The 20,239-nt window shown below is 40.3% G+C and overlaps 1 protein-coding gene across 4 annotated transcripts in view; it reads right to left on the bottom strand.

Moving 5' to 3' along the window:
* The window catches only part of CEPT1 (choline/ethanolamine phosphotransferase 1), a 69,122-nt gene that overhangs the window by 10,840 nt on the left and 38,043 nt on the right, over positions 1-20,239 (bottom strand). For 3 of the 4 annotated variants that reach the window (XM_072844898.1, XM_072844895.1, XM_072844897.1), the window contains exons 2-4: positions 18,584-18,985; positions 14,688-14,835; positions 13,548-13,689 (exon numbers count right to left, since the gene is read on the bottom strand). In XM_072844898.1, coding sequence (XP_072700999.1) covers positions 13,548-13,689; positions 14,688-14,835; positions 18,584-18,979 — 686 coding nt within the window. In that variant the 5' untranslated portion in view covers positions 18,980-18,985. Of the gene's footprint in view, positions 1-6,200; positions 6,286-13,547; positions 13,690-14,687; positions 14,836-18,583; positions 18,986-20,239 lie in introns of all 4 variants that reach the window. The other variant, XM_072844899.1, reaches the window with a different exon arrangement.

Raw genomic sequence — 20,239 nt, 5'->3', positions numbered from 1 at the left:
TATTCTGAGTTGCTCAGTAACAATCCCGTAAATTAATCAGAACTGGCTTGGGGAAAAAAAAAAATCAGTTTCCACAAAGAGGAAATAATGTTCTAAAAATCCTTATTTTCAGTCCTCATACAAACAAATTGAGCCATTGAGCTACCTTGCAAGAAAAAGCAAAAATGCTCAGCCATGCAAGAAGAGATACACAAAACATCTGATTAAATGCAAATTGCTTCCTCCTAGCTTCTGGAGTCAGCATGGAAATGTTTTCAGTGTGTCCAACTGAGGAAGGGCTGAAGCAGCTCCACGAACCCGCACAGGTTAATCAGGAATGCATTTTAGCCTATTTCACTGCTTCTGTCAATGACCTAAAAGAATATAAAGCAGTGGAGAAAACTCACAGAAACAGTGACTAATGACTAATGTAAGTAACTCAAGTTTATAGCTTTCCTTGGACAGTAAAACAGGTTTCTTCTGGCAGCAGTAATCTTAATGCAAAATAAAGTAACGTCACATACTTAAAAAAATTTCAGATCATAAAAGACAAGGTATCCTGAAAGACCAACTTTCACAAAACTGGGAGCCCAACCAAATCTATGGAAGCAGTGCCTGGATTCAGGTTAGGGAGACAGTGTTTTCTTCTTTACACAGCCATGGTACAACCTTTGCTCCATTGCCTGTAGTTCTGCCCACCATGACTCAAAATAAAAATGGCATCAGGCAGCTGGAAAGGGGTCAGCAATGAACTGCAAGGAGATTTGCTTAAAACTCCTCCCTGACTTATTATAAGAATCTCATATTGCAGAACAAATATGAGCCTTAACTTCAATTCTAAATAAAGAGAAGATTTTTAGCACTGAAGGGCTCCTTAAGACAGAAGACAAAGACAGAAGACCAAATGAGGAGAAACTAAACACCTAAACTATCACCTGAAGTAAAGCATAAGTTCTTAATACCAAGGATGAAAAAGGACTGGGAACGTCTTACCTACAGGGGATTCTCTTATCACCTATACTCATTGAAATCACTGTTGGATGACTTTCTAAAAGACACACTCCATAACTGCAGAGTACATGCCTGATGCTGGAATTATCCAGTGATTTTTTTTGCAGAATGTCAAACGGCCACTAGTTAGAAATCTAAGAATACAGGAATCCAGACAGGCAGCTCCTCGAAGCTAGACCACAAAAGGGAACAACATTTGGAAACAGAAGCTGGGTGAAAGGGAGAAGAGGTACACTGTTCCTCTATTCATTTAACCTGAATTTAAAATGACTGTGCAACTACAGCATTAAACTGGACTAAATCCATGCTGCTGCTAAAGGAGCAGTCATCCCGGCTTCTCTAAAGACCAACCACTTTCTCCCCCAAAAACCAACTGCTCAGCCCCACTTCCTCCCTTGTGCCAGCTCTACAGTCTCATGCCATCAACTGCATTGGGAAATTGGCTTCGCTAAAATGACCCAAACAAAAAAAAGGAGAAGAAAAGAAAGGTTCCTGTCCCAATTTCTAGCATATAAGCTTTCCTTAACCATTTTGTGTGGCCTCATGAATGATGCAAGCACAAAGGAGAGGGCAGTGGAAGGTCTGCACTGCCTCTTTTGGCAGCTGAACAAAACTGTGCTGAGTCAAAGTGGCTGTGCAGCTACAGGCTTAGACAAGGGAGTAAAAGAAGTAAGTGGGAATGAGTTAAGGCTTCCAAATGCAACACAAGTGGACTGCTATCAGTGTTCATAACAGTCCTAAACAGCCCTTAAAATGTAACACAGTAAAAAAGTGAAAGAATGCAATTAGAAAACAAAGCGACAATGGTTTTGTCAGGAAAGATACTGAGCAAAGGTAACGCACAGCACTACCTGGAAAATGTTAACACGTCAGGCAGTCTAGAGGACGTTCGTTCCTACACTTTAATGATTAACTTGTATTTATGAATTCCTTCAAGATAAAATGTGCTAGTAATAAAGATCCATAAATTGCCTCAGTCACCATATTGTTTTTAAACTCTGGTAGAACTGGGATGGTACCTTAGTAAGATGACAAGACAAAAGCAGGGCTGCATGGAAAGCTGCTTGCTCGGTTTGGACGCAGACTGACTAAAGCCTTTCTGCACTACCCACGTCGGCCTTTTGAGGAAAAGCATACATAGCTTGCTTTAGTGGCTAGGGAAATTATTTGCAAAGCAGGGTGGTAACATTCCTGCTTAAAAATTACATAAATAGTACCATATTTTTTTTCCACACACAAAGTTCCATTGCACATCAGAGTGCCTCTTCCTATGGTAAGGACTGTAGTGGAGTAGTGGATCATTTATCAGCTAATAATAGACAAGCATTTTTAGCTTCGATACAAAGAGGTAGGTACCATGAGGAAAAAACCCATAGCATTGGGAAATCAGAAGTGGGGAAAGGCCCTTTTGTACTGCAGACGCCCCCGTTTAATTACGGCATGCAAGCAGCAGCCTGGTACCATAAGCAGACCTGTAGGAAAGCAAAAACATTTCAAAGCAAGAAGGAAGCCAGCCAGTTCAAAGTCTGATTCTATTTTCTCCTTGTGTTTGTATTTATTTACTCATTTAAATGCTACATTGGACATCCTAAGAAAAAACAAATGGAAGGAGCTAGCGGCATGAATTCTGCAGCTCAAGAAAGGGGGTTTCTTAAAGCCTCTTAACTGGGATATTTTCAGCAATCACTTGAGCCACACTTCCCCTAACCTGACAGTTTTTTTGCCTGATGTTTCCTGACAAATTGAGTCACATCAGCATTGCCCAAACAGTTTATGTTGCTAGGATGATGCAGAGACACAGTGCACAGTGTGTGGCGGATCCCTAATACCTATGAAATGAAGAAAATGAAACAAACCGTTTCCCCCAAGGTATGCCCACACTACAACAGATGGACATAAAGTTATTGTAACAGTTCCTCAACAGACACAAAGCAGTCTAGTTCCAAAGACCACTTCTTCAAATAAACCAGGGACTTTTTCATCTTCTAGAAAATAAACAGAAGACCCTGAATTGAGTCTTTAAATCACCAGGAACATACAGGCAAAGAACCAAGGAACAAAGATCAGACAGTGAAGACAAAGCAACAAAGAACCTAGACTCGATAGTTTAACAAACTAAAGATGCCTAGACAGAACATCTAATTACAAGGCTGGGAAAAACATTGAAAATGACCCTGAAAAATACTGATTCTGCAGCAAACTGATGTTAGGAAAGAATAACAAACAGCAGCTCTGCAGAACTGAAGACAGCAAGCAGGGACGAGGTCAAACAATGTCACACTGCACCAGCTACCTTTGTGAACTAAAGACTGTAAACAAGAATATCTAAGTGTTTTAATTCAGATAAAGTTAGGGAAGCATAAAAGTCGTGAGGTTTTAAATGCACATTTCATCCCTCGCTCCCTATCTGCCTAAATTCACAAGACAGGAGAATGCCTACAGGGCTTCAAAAGGCATTCTCCCATCCTTGCAGCGAGGCTGCCGTGGGTGTTACTGCACACACCCGCAACACGTTTCCCTCTATTACTCTGTCCTTCCTTCTTGTGCCAAACTTGAATACAGATTACTTCCTAGTTTTCAAACTTAGGTCTTCTGACATAATAGAAGATTATCAGGAACGGTATTATTTTAACATTTTATTTCCTATAAAAGTCTGAGTATTTTCCAGATTCGTTCATGTTAAACACCTTCATTTGCGATACCTCTATGTAATATGCATTGTGCTAAACTGTATTAAAGCTGCCCACTTTTTGTCTATGGAAAATGCCAAAGTGTGAGGTGTTTACAAGCAAAAGTCACATTCCACCAGTACAAGTACTGAAGGGTGACACTGCAGAGCTAAAGGAAGAGGGATGCTGGGCTGAAGCTCTTCAGGATTCTGCACATTTACACTTTTTAACTTGATTCCCAAAATCTTTTTGTTTTCCGTTGGTTAAAGCCTTTTAAATAATTTCTCCATAGGCTAAAGGCATAACCAAAATTCATTAACAATTTAAGAAATTTTTTTCTGCTCCTTGCTGAATAAAAAGCCTTACTACCCAGACATGTAAGTACAAGATTTATCTGTGCTGCAAGAATCGCAATCTGTTCACTTAGTATTTTGCCAGATCATGTAGTATTTTCAAGACTACGTTATTATACTTTCTCACTACAAATGTTTGTCACATGAAACAGCTATCAGATGAAAAATAGCAGCATGAATAGCTATTTCCTGTAGCTTAACCATCTCAGAGATGGTGCAATATGGAAATAAAAAATCTATACCACCTGACCTCAAACTGCGTAAAGGCGGCGTGATGCTTTGTGTGTTCCGAGTAAGTGACTTAGAAGCAGCAGCATCTTTACTTATTAGTTAAGACTAAAAATGAAGATTCTAGAAGACATCTGAAACTACATATGCAAGAATTTAAGACGATAATTAAATCTATTTTGTAATTCAGTATGCCTAAAAACTGGTTAAAATTAGCACGCATGAGGGGACTTGTCGCAAGCAAACACTTGGCACTCTGTTACGGGCACAAAAGTGACAGAATGGTCTGCCTGGCTCATCCGCTACACACCAGTCCTACCAAACACTGCATTTATTTGTAAAACAAATTTCTTCTTGAACAGCAAAGGCATCCTTTCCAAGGGTGGAGACCGTAGGTGGGGTCTACAGTCCGACATCTCCATCAGCTCCAGGTCACCTGTGCAGAGGCTCAGAACTCCTCCTCTCTCCTCCATTAGATCGCAATTTGTGCTCATCCATTTTAAACAATTTGCTGTCATTACAGAATTTCAGTTGCTTCCTCTCACATAACTGTCATACCAATGGGTGACTTCGGAAGTCTCCAAATGTTTCGGTACTAAGGGATTTTTGGTTTTGTTTTGGTTTTTTTTTTTCTCCCTAAGTGACTTCTCAGGCAGAGTCACAATGCTATTATCACAAGCAGCTAAAAATCTTGATTAAGCTCTTCCTTCCTTTAAATTATTGCTTGCTACATTACCATTTCCTGACACTAAGTATTTCCAGCCTTTCACAGACTGTCAACAAAGTATTTAAAAATTATGTCATCTGACTATCTTCAGAGCACGCCTAACTGGCACTTGGCTTAAATTGTCAGATGCAGCCAGTGGATATGACATACACCATGATTTACCCGATTGCTGATATTGTTGGATCTAAAGTAGAGCTGGTAATTAAGGACTCTTTCTAATAGCCTCATGAAAGCAGAGATTGTGCTGAACCATTACATGGAAAAAAACCCAGAACAGCAGCATAATTTGCATGAATGCAAGTTTAACAAAGGGTATGTAAACAAGCCACCAAAAAACCCCACCCCCTCAGTTTTATTTAAAATCTGATGCAGTTCTAAGAAGGCTAGCAAAAAGCTATTCTTATATGCTCAAATATTTCACGGGAAACTCCCGGCTAATAATCCAGCAACTATGAGAAATTTCGAAGAACCCATCTTACTCACTTTTAATGATACCATTTTATTGGGGGGATGAACCACTGTATTAAAAAAGCTGAAATAAGGAAGAGAAAGTCCTTTCTAAAGAGTAGTAAGCCAGAGTGGAGAAGGATATATTTAGCACAGACATAAGGAAAAGCATTTTAAAAATAAAGACAACCAGGAAATGAAGTTACTTGACGATGAAGCTACAAGCACAGTTAAGCAACTAGACTACAAGGATGAAGTGGCATAGTTCAAAACAGGCATTTTTAACCAGTAACTGGTGACTTTTTAAGCTATTGCACAGTGTACAGTTCCCTGAACTAGCCAAGCAATTCTTTTTTCTGGTGGAAAGGTGTTTATACAGCAACAACAACAAAAAAATTCTACAACTTTAAAAAGCAGTTCCAACAAAATGACTCTACACCCACACTTATAGAGCTGCTTCCACAACCCTGGTTATCTTTTAGGTCAAGCCAGAACTGTGACAAAATAAAAAGAAATGTTTAAAGCAAACTTTTCTGATTAACAGGCAGGTTTTTTCTTTGTTTTCAAGTAAAACATGATGCTTTCAAAAAAAATTTATTTCCAGTTAGATCAGATTTTTACTGCTCATTCATACTTTGCAAACATTTTTTTGCCACGTATTAAAGCACTTGTGAAATACCCTGAGAAAGACATTTTTCATATACCAGTTACTATGTGCATGACAAAGGTGCTGTCTCTGCTTAGTCCATGCCATTGCTTGCCAGGTAGCATTAACGTTTGCTTTACCGTATAGTTCCAGAACCAGGGCCCCAGAGTTCCTGTGAGAAGCTGGATTGCTATTGTACAGAGCATAGACTCCGTAACATCAAATCTACGTGCGAGGGAAAGAAACATTTCAAAACATTTTCCTGAGCACTTCAGTTAAGTGGAACCATTAGAACAGATCTTCAGTCACAGCATAAAGAGCAAAATCCAGACAACTACTGTGCAGCATTGACATAATTGAAAGGGTAGGTCACAGGAAGGGAATTAATGACCACAAAAAAAATGAGAGTGTTAGTGAATTAACAAAAATATTGTAACCCACATAGTATTTTATACATTCAAAACTCCATTCAGAGCTTCTACAGTTTACAGTACCACTCCAACACACAGGCAAACACAATCATCAGTACATGCATGAGGAAACAAAATGAAATTCCTTGCTCCAAGTCACAGCAAATAAAATTCATAATCAAACACAGTTCAGGACCTCTCATCTCCCTACCCTATGCTCATATCTCCAAATGACACTGAATATATGAATTCTTCATCTTTAGATGTTACTGCCTGTTTTTTGCAGAGCAGAAGCGCAGACTGCATCTTCAGTTTGCCACCTCTGAGGGAAAGCAAGGAGTTACACCTCCCTGCTCACACAACTCCTTGGCTTTTTGGCAAATAATGCTAAAAGAAGTCAAGTGAGCTCTGGACCCCTATTCAGTGGCAATCGAACTCTGTTCTGTATACATTTATTTTTTCACCCCTGACAGAAAGGGATGAAAAAAATATGCTGTAGCCAACAGAGCCACAGCTACCACACATACTCCTTCTGGTAAAATGCAGATTTATAGCATTTTATAACTAAAGTATTTTAAAATGTGATCAAACTAAAATTACATTAAACCATCTAGTTAAAATATTTCAGCAATAACAGATTCAGCCATAACAGAGATCCTGTTTATTGCAGTGCTTGTCAAAGTATGCTTGGAACAGAAGCATGCAGACTGCCATCCAGCAACATGTCGATTGATTCAAAAGTACACCAGAGAAACAAAGTCTATCGTGATCGCCCCGACAGAGCTTAAGAAGTGCAGTTGCATGCCTGGCGAGAGGGTACACTGAATTTCAGTCTGATAAGCCTTCAGAGTTTAATTACCACAGCACATAATACAGTATATATTCAGTATTTTAGGGAATACAGGAAGAGAAAGTCACATACACAAACAACACAGGTAACTTTGGTACTTTTGGACAGCTGCAGGTTCTTTTCCTTTTTTTCCTCCTATGTTACTCTAAGTGATATTTGTAATTCAGACATGGATTCATTTTTTAAACATTATCCAGGAAAACTTAAGAGGGGGCCATCGACCTCGGCATGTGCTTAACTACTTAGATGTTGGCAGTGACAAGTCTTATTTTGTATGCTGTCTGCTCTGCTGGGTTCCCTTGTCAAGCTGGTGAGAGTCTTGACCCAATTAACATGCAATTGATTAGTCATGCATCCAGAATATACTCTTGTCAGTGCTAATTTATTGAGCATATTCCATGTGCAATTCTTAAAAGGTCCTGTTTAATTAAACAAGCCATTAGACTTTACAAGGGCCACCACTGAATCAAGTTTCAGAGTTTAGAAACAGCTGCAGTCAATTCTTTCCTTGTCCAGAACAGTGAACCGAAAGGATTTAATTCAAAGTTGAGAGATTTCCTGAGAAAGTGAACCAACCAAGAACAACAGGAAACAGATACTTAGACTGGAGATTGCTCTGAAATCAAGACAATCACTACCTATTCAGCTGATCTAATACAGCTTCTTTTTAATATTGGGTGAAAGTAAGCGGGGGATTTATGTACCTTCCTCCTCCCCAACACACAGAATTCCTTGCAACAGCCCCACGTAGCAAAACACAGCAGACAAGAAAAACACTCTTGCCTCATCAGAAAACAGAAGTTATGAGGCTGGAAAACTCAAGGGGATACGTCTACTATTTAATACTCTGCACAGCAGCACTCTGGTCTGAGAAATGATGGTTCTTCCATCTGTCTTATCCATATCTACCAAGCATGCAAGTGGGATTACTCAGGCTGGGCAATGAACTACAAATCTGAGCATGAGACAAAGGATTGTTTTCTTAAGGGAACCACTGCAGCAAAAAAAGAATGTTCCATCATCACAACATGAGAGAAAAAAGGCTAAAAGTCACATGCTAGAAGTCCAAATGCTTCATTTCAAAGGTTATTATGGAGTTTAATCTCAACTCATTCCAACCCAGCATTTTACTTGGACTTAATGAAATACAAATAGCATGAATAAAGCAAACTGTACAGAAGAAAGGAAAGCGTAAGCAAATGAAAACTATTCCCAGCTACAGGAAATTCATATTGAGGTAAAAATAATATTAAAAATGAGCCATAAGCTTTTCTCCTTTCCTTGCTGTAATACACTTAAGATACGTAAATTTTTCCTTTTGCTGCTCATTAACATAGATTAAAAGTTGTACAGGTCAGATAACGAAGTGAAGCATGTGGCTGTTATGTTGAACCTCACTATTTCACAGAGCAGTAAGAACATCTTTCAATGATAAAGGCAGAAAAATCAGCAGCAGCATCTCTGCACACGACTGCTTGGTTCCTGGTTTAAAACACTGTTACGGGACTTGTGAGAGGGAAAGGAAGAGGAGGAAGAGGATCAAGATGTGGAAAACCCCCTCATCATTTACGTCAGCCCTCAGCAATTTCAGCTGTATGTATTAATGCTGTAGCAAGGCACTTATACCTAGTTCTGAGACACACACCAAGCACTAGAGAAATGCTGACAGGTGGCAATGAGTGCCTGAAGTATGCAGAAGGCAGCAGGTTGCAAGCAGCAAACTTGACACCTACCACAAGGGTACTTCAACATATACTTCTTGCGAGCGTAGAGAAACTAATTTCCCTCTGACATCAAGAGAGACTCTACTGAGCTTCAAACTTTCCTCTGCAAATAACCAAGGTGTTAAAAGTTCTTCAAGAAGTGTTGGGAAAAACTCATAAAATTGAAAGTTTTAAGCCCTATAATCATGGAGATTACTGCCTTATCTCCTACCATAATCCTGAGATCCTGAAGCTGTTCCCAAGAGCAAGAACTCAAGGTGCTAAACTTTGACTTGGAAGGCTTCCATCTCTGTATTTTGATATTTGGTGTGAATTGTCTACCCAAGACAACACACTAACTCCTTTTCTGCTAACTGCTAAAGAGGAAGGCTTCATTTTAGCTGCTTTCTGAAATATGGCCTCATTTACTAATCTCTCCTTTATACCTCAGTGGTAGTACTCGCAAGAAGGCTCTGTTAACCAAATTAACCTTCTTCCCTTCCTAAACCAACCCATTACCAAATGGGCTCTTGCTTATGTACAACTGCTACAGTGTCACTGAACAAGAATGTTCCCCCAAATTCTCCATCATTCCTCAATAATGGCTGGTTTGTTAGGCAGCCTGAATGCTTTTGCTTTCTCTAGGGACTATTATTCAAACAATGAAGTAACATTTTTAACTTTTCAGTTATATGAAAGCTGGTAAGAACGGATCCTTCCTCTCAGTGTTTACTGATATGCCTTTATGAAGCATCCTTAGAAGCTAATTTCCATCTCATTGTGTGTATATATATATATACACACACCCCCTTATAATTTCCACTATCACCAACTTTCCATATTTCAATTAAGAAAGGTTGGGATAAACCAGATAATGCAATAACTCATAGGAGAAATGCAGCAACACCCTCACATCTCTGGGTGGACCCTTGATGAGTGCCCACTGGGTTTTTAAAGTACGACTTAGCACTTGCCCCAGTCCCGCATGGCCAAGCATACAAGGTCTTTACCTGTGCAGTGCTGTGTCTCATGTCTCTTAAGACAACACTCCAGTTGCAATGCGGAACCCAGCTCAGATCTGACAGAGACTAATAGCTCTAGCTTCACTTCCAACTATTCTGGATTTGAGACAGCTCCTGCAGAGCCACACTGTCTGTGCACTGACCTTGCGAGGTCAGATACAGCACTGAGCCTGCATAAACACAGACATCTCCTAATACACTTCCTGAAGCCAGAACAGTGAGCAGGTGCAGTACTGAATCCAAGTGGAGTAAGTTTGGATCTGGAAGAACCGGAACTAGTAATCACAACTGGGCTCCAACTAATGGCAGGCAAATTCCCTTTCAGGGTTTGTGCACCATATTCCCTCATGATTCCAGTTTCTGCACTGTGTTCCTCAAATACCATATCTGCTTCCACATGTCCATGTGGAAGTCCATTGGGGCTTGCCACGTTGATTTGTGTGATATGCAGAAGAAAATGTACTTTTTCCAAACCAGAGATGCCGCAGTTATGGCACAGCTGTACCCATACAAGACTAAGCCTGAAACAAAGCTCAGTCTGTATTGCAGCACAGCAAGTCCGCAATCCAGATAAACCAGTTACTGTGCTGAAAAACAGAACAGGAGAACAAAGTATTTGGACTGCTTTAATATTGAATGTTTTCCTGCAATTCAGAATCACCTTTTTGTTTCTTCAAATGTGCAGTATATTCCTGCTCTTTCACGAGCCCATTCCCAGGTCAGGTGTTTGTTCTTTAAACAAAACTTCTGCATATGATTTATCCACGCTGTGCCCTGCTGCCTTTGCAGTGTTAATGTTACTTATAGTGACTTTTACCATAGCCAACCCAACTTGCTTTGAGACACCTCCTGCTTCCTCACAGGGAATTTTTAAGCAATACTGACCTCTAGCTATTTTTTTGAGCTATTTAACCAACTTGAGTTGCTTCTTGAAAAGTCTGCATCAGCTGCCAAGATCTAATAAAATTATATGATCCTTTAAAGATGGAGACAGATCACAGGACATTAGCATCTTGACTGATTATTCTACAGTCCTGGAGTAGCATAGGGCAGCTCTCCGCAGTTGTCAGTGGGAAGAGAGAGAACCAGCACAGCTGATGTAATCAGTAATTGGGCATAATTAAACTAATAGTTTTCCTACTCCACCTGCAATACTCCACAGGAATTTAGCAGAAACGATCCCACTTCCTCCTCCCTCAGGGTGAACGCTCCTGCTCTGCAGACAGTCGGACACAAAGCTGTGCAGAGGCACAGCTTTAGTGAATTGTCAAGGCTGGTACAGTGACAGCATATACAAATCAGACATTCTGTTCCACAAGCATACACTTAATTTGACACACTAATTTATCTTAATTTTTTGAAGACAATGGACTTTTTCAGCAAGCAAAGTTGATTATACATTTGATGTTCCAGTTTGAGCTGTGTGGAAGGAGTAAAATATTAATCTCGCCCTTTAGCGGTCTGCTGCTCTTCTGAGCTGTTTCCCATTTGCTTATTGAGTTGATCTCTGTAATGAAATACAATTCCTTGGACATAATCTCATCACAGAAATACAATAAGCGATAACCGACTGCATGCTCTTTCCAGCTTCTTTGGAATGGAAGGCAAATTAGGAACGCTGTCACTTTTCCTAAAACATCACTACTTTTCACAGCCCCCTCAGCGTATTTCTGACAGAGTTACTACGTAGGATAGGCAGACAGGAAAAAGTTACTGTGCACTAAGACCTTCTCAGCTCCTTTCAACAGCTGTCTCCGATTCCACTTATTTGGGAGTAAGAATACCTAAGCCTGTGTGCTCCACTGAATCTGAAAGGGTCAATAAAATACAGACTTTTTTCCAGTTTTATGATCGGTGAAACAAAAGCTCCAGAGAAAACTAGTAGCAAACAGCGAGAATCAATTAACTGCATAAATAATCTCAGACTTTTTGCCATAGAAATGGACGTCAGTTTATGGCAGCCTATTAACCTTATGACACAGGGTAAATGAAGAAACAAATGTGTTTACTATACAGTGCTGTCCATTATCTAAAATAATGATACACACACATTTGTGTGCTTATTGCCTTCTCTAAATTAGCTATGTATTGGTGGATCATCAAATTCTCATGATATAAGGCCACGCAGAACAATAGCATCTGCTACAAAATGCTGTCTCCAAAACAGAAAGACTCCTCACAAAAGCAAAAAGCAGCAGTTAGTGAATACCAGGAGTAATGTACACATTTGTCTGGAGCACAGCAGCAAATTGGATGGGTTTGATACTTGCATCTGTAAAGTCAAGCACATGCCAAGGTTGGGGTTGTGTTCTCTGATCGATAACAGGAAAACTTAAATTATCAGGGGCCTGTAAAGTTCAAAGGGAGCTAAAAGCATTCAGTGTTGAGACCTTTGGTACAGCATGGAAGTCAGAGGCCTAAAACAGTACAAGATTTGAGCCAGATGTCTTACCTGAAAGATTTAAGTATCAGAGAATTGGCTGAAACTATCCTACCTGCTTTGGTGTAGTCAGGATTAGAATAGGGGTCTAGATTTTCTTTTTTCCTTCCTCCAATGGACACTGAAAACTGCTCCAACATCTTACATTTTTGAGCAGAAACAGAGAAGTTTCTCAAGAGAATCTGCATTAGTATTCTGCCAATAAGAGCTGTTATAGACAAGAGGTCCATAATTGTACTGTTTTAGCAACATCTGGGTATCCACAGATCAATAACAATAGACTGTAAATAAACAGCGCATTGTTGTAGCATTTTTTCAAAATCCCATACAAACTAAGGGCAAATTTCAGAGGTTTCCAGGTGCAAAATCATTCTGCAGTATATTTACTTGAAATATATTTGTTAGATCTATGAATGAAAACATAGAATAAACATACTTTTCCACATTAAGGCTAGTGAATCCCACAGCTCACCGAGTCCTTGTGTGCTGTTTCCCCACCTACCCTCACCCAGCGGTAAACAGGACTTTAGCTGTTGACTTTCTTGGCATTGCAGGTTTGGTCCCATTATTGACAGAACCACAGTTTACGCTAAGAGGGATTCAGAACTTTGAATTGTAGGCACCATGTCAGTGAGCACACTATATTTTACATGTTATGCTTAAGAGTAAAGGTTAACTATACAGCATCACAAGTCAAGCAAGATCAAGAGATAGGTAGTTAACTGAATACTAAAGCCAGACTGCCACCATCTGACAAAAGCATTCCATTCTTGGGGATGAAACACCAGGTACTTTTCCTTATTTATTTAGGTTTAAATCACATCAAAAGCTCCTAATTAACTAATATGACAAAAGGATATTTTACCACTCCTAAAACAAGCCAAGTAACATTCAGTATTAATTGCAGATCCAATAGGTAACAGCTGCCACAAGCTCTAAGTGTGTATGTATGAATATAAACAATTTACTACTGCTCTAAGTACCTGAACTACAATCACATAAAGTGCAACTTGACAGGAAAGCAGGCTCACTTTCAGTTTTATTTTCAGCCAAGGTACTTACATGCCAAAGCGCAACGTTCCAGAGACGTACGTCTGCCAATGCGCGCAGTAAAACATGAATGTTCCAGCAAAACAACAAAAGAACATCCAGTCAGGGTTCGTTCCCAGCTGCACAGCAATACAAGTTCCCAAAACCACAAAGACTGCAGAAGAAAATGAGTCACAGAGTAAAAAGATAAAGCGTGTATGCGTGTAAAGATCCTTACCAGAAACAAATCTAACAAAAGGACCCAGAGAAGGAGAGACAGCGTGAAGGTATCCTGATGTGTTTTATTTCAGACATAAGAGATTAACACTTCCATTTTAAAAAAGTACAGACTGTAAAATGTATATTTAAATTCACACCAGTTATCAGAAGTCCTCAATATTGAGGGTTTCAGTCTCCTGCATTTTTATTTAACTTAATGGGATTAGACATCAAGGGACCTGAATGATTTATGCAACTGCAGCCTGCAGCCAGAGTTTTGGCGTTTTCTCATGTATCCAAGATTTGCTGGACATATTTTTTCCCCATTTTCTGAGTTTTTATTATGCCATTAAGAAAATCCAAAGTCTGTCATTCAAGATTCATGCTTCCCACCCCCCCTTTAAATACATGACTTATAAAGTATTCATAAAAAGATAAAGCATAAGAGCTTTAGAATTTAAGTAACCAAAAGCATCTGACCATTCTTTTGCAAAGGGGTTAAACTTCAGGCTGGTTCAATGAACTCTACCTACCTAGAAATGAACTGATGTTGCTGATTCTAACCTTAAACTCAGACTTCTACTGTCCCATTGTTTAGGCTTCATACCTGTCTTGCAATCGCTCTATGAATTCAATCTAAAAATAATATAGAAGAGCATTTTGACAACTTCTTACAGAAATTTTTCTAGAACCAAGACTCTGATAAAGCATACACAGAAGGCTGCTGGCTCAGATTGAATTAGTCACATGCTTAATTCTTTTTTCAGTGTAATAAAGAGAAGATGTTTGGTTGATCAAGAGTACTGTCTATGGAAAGAAGGTTGACTGAAAAGCTATACATTCAGCAATATCAGTTGTCCTCTTCTTCAGTAAAGAAGCATTTTTCTGTATTCCAGATTTGATCCCTGAAATAGAGTCATTTAATCCTCATACTTCAATTAAAAATGACAATACCTGTGGAAAGTGAATCACAGCCATGATCAAAAAGTTCTCCTAACGGAGTACTGCTATTTGTCCTTCTTGCTTGTTTTCCATCTATAGCATCCAGAGACTGGTAGATGAAAAGGCCACATGCACAAGCAATGTATGCCCAGGGAGGTGCCTAAGAAAGAAAGTCAATGAAAGTAAAAGATTTTTTTAAACCTTAAAAACAAACAGAAAAAAAAGCCTGAAGCTGAACTCTCTTACACTCTCATACAGTAGTTTTTCATTTGCACACAATTCCTCATCACATTCACGGACCTTTCAGTAGCTGGTCCTTGCAGGGACAGGCAGAGGCGGTTATGACACATGAAATGTAAATAAAACTGTGACAAGAATTACTAGCTTAGGATTAACAGGTACAGCACATTTGCTAAAGCAGCAAGCTGCACTGTGCATCTGAAAAAAATTAGAGTACTACATCTGCAAAGTGGGGCACAATTAAGCTCATTTTGCTTCTTTTTCCTGTAGGGGTATATGTAAATTGTCCAAGTGATTTAGAAACTGGAAAACTTTTTTAGCCCCCAAAATGTGCAACTGTGTCACAAACACTGAGCTCATCTTCACAAGACCTCAGTGAGGTGTCACATACTAAAACACTGCCAAGTACAGGGTATGACCAGGCTGCAGCAGCATTTGAGAACTATGTCATTGCAAAGGGCTCAAACTGTTAGAGTTCAAGTTTAGCTATTACATTTTCTGAGATCTGTAAAGCTTCAGTGCTCTGCAGTACAGCACCTCCACCACCAATTGTTTTTTCTATTGCTAGGTAACAGCAGCTTTGCCCAATCTATGTTAATAACCCTTAATATTCACATCCTGTACAGCAATTTATTCCTACAGAAATACAAATGATACCAAATCCCTGCTAGACCAAAGACTACAATTCAAGCTTTTTTCAGTATTTGAAGCATAAACCATCATTACCACAAAAGCCAGCGGGTTACCATTAGTCTGTCTCAGTTTACACATCCATAAAACAGCTGTTATTGGATATTTTGCAATCTTCACATTTGACACACTTTATAAAAGTGAGCAGCTCTGTTTTACAGACCACAGCAATAAAGTCCAAATGCAGCTAAGTAGCTTAATCAAGCTGACTGGCCTCTCATAAAGCTCTGGAGTCCAGCTCCTTTTGGTCTACCCAGCCATGACTCATTTGTAGCACATCAACTTAAATATATTCTTTCTACAGCTTGCATTGTTCCTGCTACCGCATTTTACTAAAACAGTTCATTCTGCCTCAAAAGCTGGCACCATGCTCTGCTTTTAGGAGTGTATCTATACAACCGTCACAAGAAGAGAGGTAAGGGAGAAATGTGTCACCCAGAAGCAGAGGATCACATTTAGATAAGGTGATGCTACAGAATTCCATCCCATTATGATATTTCTATTCCTTATGGATAGATTTTATATATGAGGTTTAAGTTATCTTTCAGTATCATGCAATTTTTCCTCTATAAACTTTAAAAAAAAAAATCAGACTGCCGGCTCCTCTTTCTTAAACACTACTTTCATTACCAGTGTAGGTGTTTCCAGTTAGGTATTATTTGTATCTGCGTAAGATTTCACAGCTCCCTCTCTTATCCAAATCTTTTTTTTTTTTGTAAAAACAAAAGTTCAGGTACCAGTCCATTGCTCAGCACTTTGCTAGCTGGGGTCTCCCCAGCTAAGCAGGCAGTAGAACTATGCGTATCTCATTTTCATTTGGCTACCACTGAAGCTGTAAGGGAGAGCTACATCCCCTTGGCTACACCTTTCATCAACAGGAAGAGACAAGCGGCTTTTGAAAAAAGCAGAACCAAGACTGAGCTACAAGGAAGAGACAATTTACATCTGAAAGCAGTAGTGCTTTCAGGAAAAAAAAAAAAATCAGTTTCTGGAATTTCAAAGCCCCATTTTCTTCCCCAGACAGCTACCTGACACTTAGAAATCACAAGCTTACAGTTCCACCACTGAGATGGCATCCTCCTTGTCGTGCCAGCACATGGGGCTGCAGTGCCATATGGCAGATCAGATCAGGCTGAAAGCTACCTCAGCAGAAAGTTATTTTTCAGCTAAAGCGAGAAGACAGTCTCATTCACTTAGCACAAAGTAACTCTGAAACCATTAAACACGAAACAGTGTTTTAATACAGCAGACTACAGCTAACACTATGACGTTCTGACACCGACTGTAGCATAGTGCATACTTCAGTTTAATTACCAACCAAAATACAACTGTTCTCTCAATTTTAAATCATGCTCTGGTTCAGCGGCCTGTACCAGCTGCTAAGTTCCTGAAATACAGACAGGTTGAAGTCTCTCTATCAAACTGAATTTCAGAGTCTCAGCCCCCACATAGTACTGCTATGGGAGTACGCGGCAAGTTAAAACCAAGTTGTACAACAACGCCATAGTCTGAAAAAGGAAGGAGCTGCTCTAAGTATTCACTGCTCAAACTTAATATTCACTTTTTATCTTACACCTGCCAAATTCCACAAGTTATTGTGAAACTATCTATTTCAACAGCTCTCTAAAAGAGGCAAACATCCCCTTACTACGTCAGGTGGAACAGGGATGCACAACGGTGAATGTGCCAACCTACATGGGTTTTTGAGAGTCTGGATGGAAGCAAACTGATGCCGCTTGACTACGAAGCATCCTCCCAACCTCAGCTGGGAGACTTGGTTATGAAGGAGCGCAGATATTTTAAAAGCTAGAACTTGTGAGACATTCTCCAGCTATTTGATATGCAATACATTTTCTGTACCATACGATTCCCTTTTTCAGTGCTTATAGATATAAGCAGCTTTTAATATTCAACATTCAAGTGACAAAACTTTTCCAGTGCACAAAAAATGAAAGTCTTCAAGTGCCTTACGAGGTAATTCTAGTGAGAGAGAAAAGTCTTTGAAACTAGTAACTTGAAGTGCCTTGTAAAGACTTTTGTACCCATGCAACCAGAAATTACAGGAAGTTAAGATGGTTCCTCCTGAGGACAGGTCAGGAGCTTTTAGTGCATTCAGACCAAAGAATAAAACTACTGACTTTTATCCAGCCTTCTCACAGCACAGACTCCTCAGGCAGCACGCTGCTCAAGACAACAGCTTTGTGTTCCCGCAGCTCATCACACACTGTACCCGAGGTCCTGATCTGAGCTGCCGGGTAATATGAACTGCCAGGGCCCACAAGGGACGAAGAAAGGTGTTCCTTTATTTTAGTAAGCTGGGTTTAAGTCACACCAGCCACAGAGGCAGCAGCCAGCCTCGATCTCCCAAGCTGCACCACTTTGGAGCTCAATCCCTTGTCTGAGCTCGAGTTCCTCGCTGTGTTGCAACTCTAGCTGGGCTCGCAGGCAGACTCAGCTTGCTGCCAACCGAGTCACCTTGCACTTGTTATTGTGTGGTAACTCTGGATCAGAAAGTTTAAGGTGACTAACCCAGTCACAAGCAGAGAAAGAAAACGGGCAAAAACTCCACATGCCATGCAAGACAGCTGCAAATCCATTTCTTAATTGTCTGCACATGCACTCAAGCCTTGTGGGGCTGCAGCTTTCTTGCAGCAGGTCCTTCACAGCTGCTACCAGAACAGCTATTTTGGTTCTAGATCCCATTTCATGCAGTGCACATTAGCCAGAGGAACTGCTGTTTCACTCAGCAAGCAGCATGCTAAGCCCAGAATCCATATGTGCTCTTTTTGCATGCAAGCACTCACACAGAGGCACACACATTACAAACATTTATAGAGATTAGCTTCAATGTATGAGAACTGTGGGCTGGTCAACGAGAAACAGTTCTCCACAAAGACAAGAACCCACCAGAGAACACTGCCAGCTGCTACTAGGTGACAGTAGCTATGAACAAAGATTGTCAGAGGTCCACAACTTACCTGTTCCGTAGCTGTTGGGCAGTAATATACTAATAGCAGGGTTGTAAATATATTTATTAACAGTCCAATGATGGTGATCAGATTCGGGGCAATCCAGGCTGGAACTCTTCCAACTAACCACTCCCAGTAACCTTGCATTAGGGGTTCAAGCAGGGATCGTCCAGCACTCTGATATTTGTGTTCTTCTAACCGTTTCAGCTGGTGCTTTGACAAGGGAGGTGTAGGCAACTGAACTAGTTTGCTTAACACGCATCCAGCAGCGGGACCGTGACCGCAGCCCGCGGGGGATTCCAGGTGCGACTCCCCACATCGCCTCTTTATATTTCGATGCCCACTCATGGATTGGGCAGCCTCAGAATTTTTATTTGGCAGGTAGCAGCTGTTACGGAGAATCATAAGATCCTGCAACATAAAGGGTTGAGACATACTGAAGGTGAACAGCACAAATGAGATTACAATAGCAAAAGTTTCTAGGCACTGCTCTAAGGAGCATTTCATTTGCCATCAGCAGACCAATAAGATTTTATAAGAGTTCTCCCTTAGAAAAGACAGATATTTGGAGAATTGCCAAGGGAAAGACAGGAAACAAGTGTTCTCAATGCAGTTATAAAATGGTAAGTTGCACTTGTTTACTTTCCTTGCTGCTTACTGAAGCAAATATCCTGCAGCAACCAGCCTAAATATCATCAGCAGTAGAAACTTACACCACATCACTGACTTATGTTACAGACTCGGGCACAGTCAGTCCCCTCGCATCTCTCCCATAGGAGAGCTAGTTGTATGTAACCAACGTACACCACTTTAGCTTATCAACTGATGGCACTAAAGATTTCTCTGTATTTGCAGTGTTTTTAGTTTAACTGGTATGAAGAAGCTTTGTCTCTTTGGTGAAGCTGAACAACCACCTAAAGGCAGCTATAAGCATTTTTTTTTTCAGATCGCTGTTCCTTATTTCAGTTTTGCTGTGACTTTTTTCTTCTCCACATTTAACCCACTTCAGGTGAAAGCTCATTGTCTATTCAGCTTTTAAGATATGCAAGAAACATGCAGGAGCTAGGGAGCTTTAGCTGGTCAAAGACAGCCTACAGACACCAGCATGAGGCAGTCATGAAAAGAAAACACAGGGTCAGGAACAGTGTTTCCAGTGCAAACAAGGACCCTCGCAATGCTCCATCTCCCTTGAAGGCGGGTGACCAGAAACACGTAACTCTTCACATGAACTAGAGGAAAAGCAGTAGAGAAAGGAGACTAAAAAGAGAAGCTTGCTATTTATCTACGAGAGCTAACCAGGGAAAAAAAAGAAAAAAATCTAGTTGTGAAGTCTAGCAGAACAAAGCTAGAGAGGGAAGATAACAGCTACCTCTAAAGCCATCAGCAATGCACATACCATAGAGGGAAAATAAGCTATGTAAATCAAAGGTCAATACTGGCATAAGAACAAGTGCTCTCATTTCCACACCTCACAGCTTAATTAAGGCAATATCCAACAGTGAAAAGCCAGCCTCAAAAAGCCCTGTCAGTGGGAGGAGAGGAGAAAGCAAGCAAACAGGGCCTTGCGTATGCAGGACCTTGATAAGTTTGGGAGCAGGCAGACTTGCACCCATTCATTTATCAGGAAACCAGACTTAGTCACCTAGGAGGCCCCTGCGGGTGTTG

Source organism: Ciconia boyciana, chromosome 23 (genome assembly GCF_034638445.1).
Source record: "Ciconia boyciana chromosome 23, ASM3463844v1, whole genome shotgun sequence".
NCBI lineage: Eukaryota > Metazoa > Chordata > Aves > Ciconiiformes > Ciconiidae > Ciconia > Ciconia boyciana.
The sequence above is the reverse complement of the archived record's forward strand: the minus strand, read 5'-3'. Positions and strand labels throughout refer to the sequence as shown.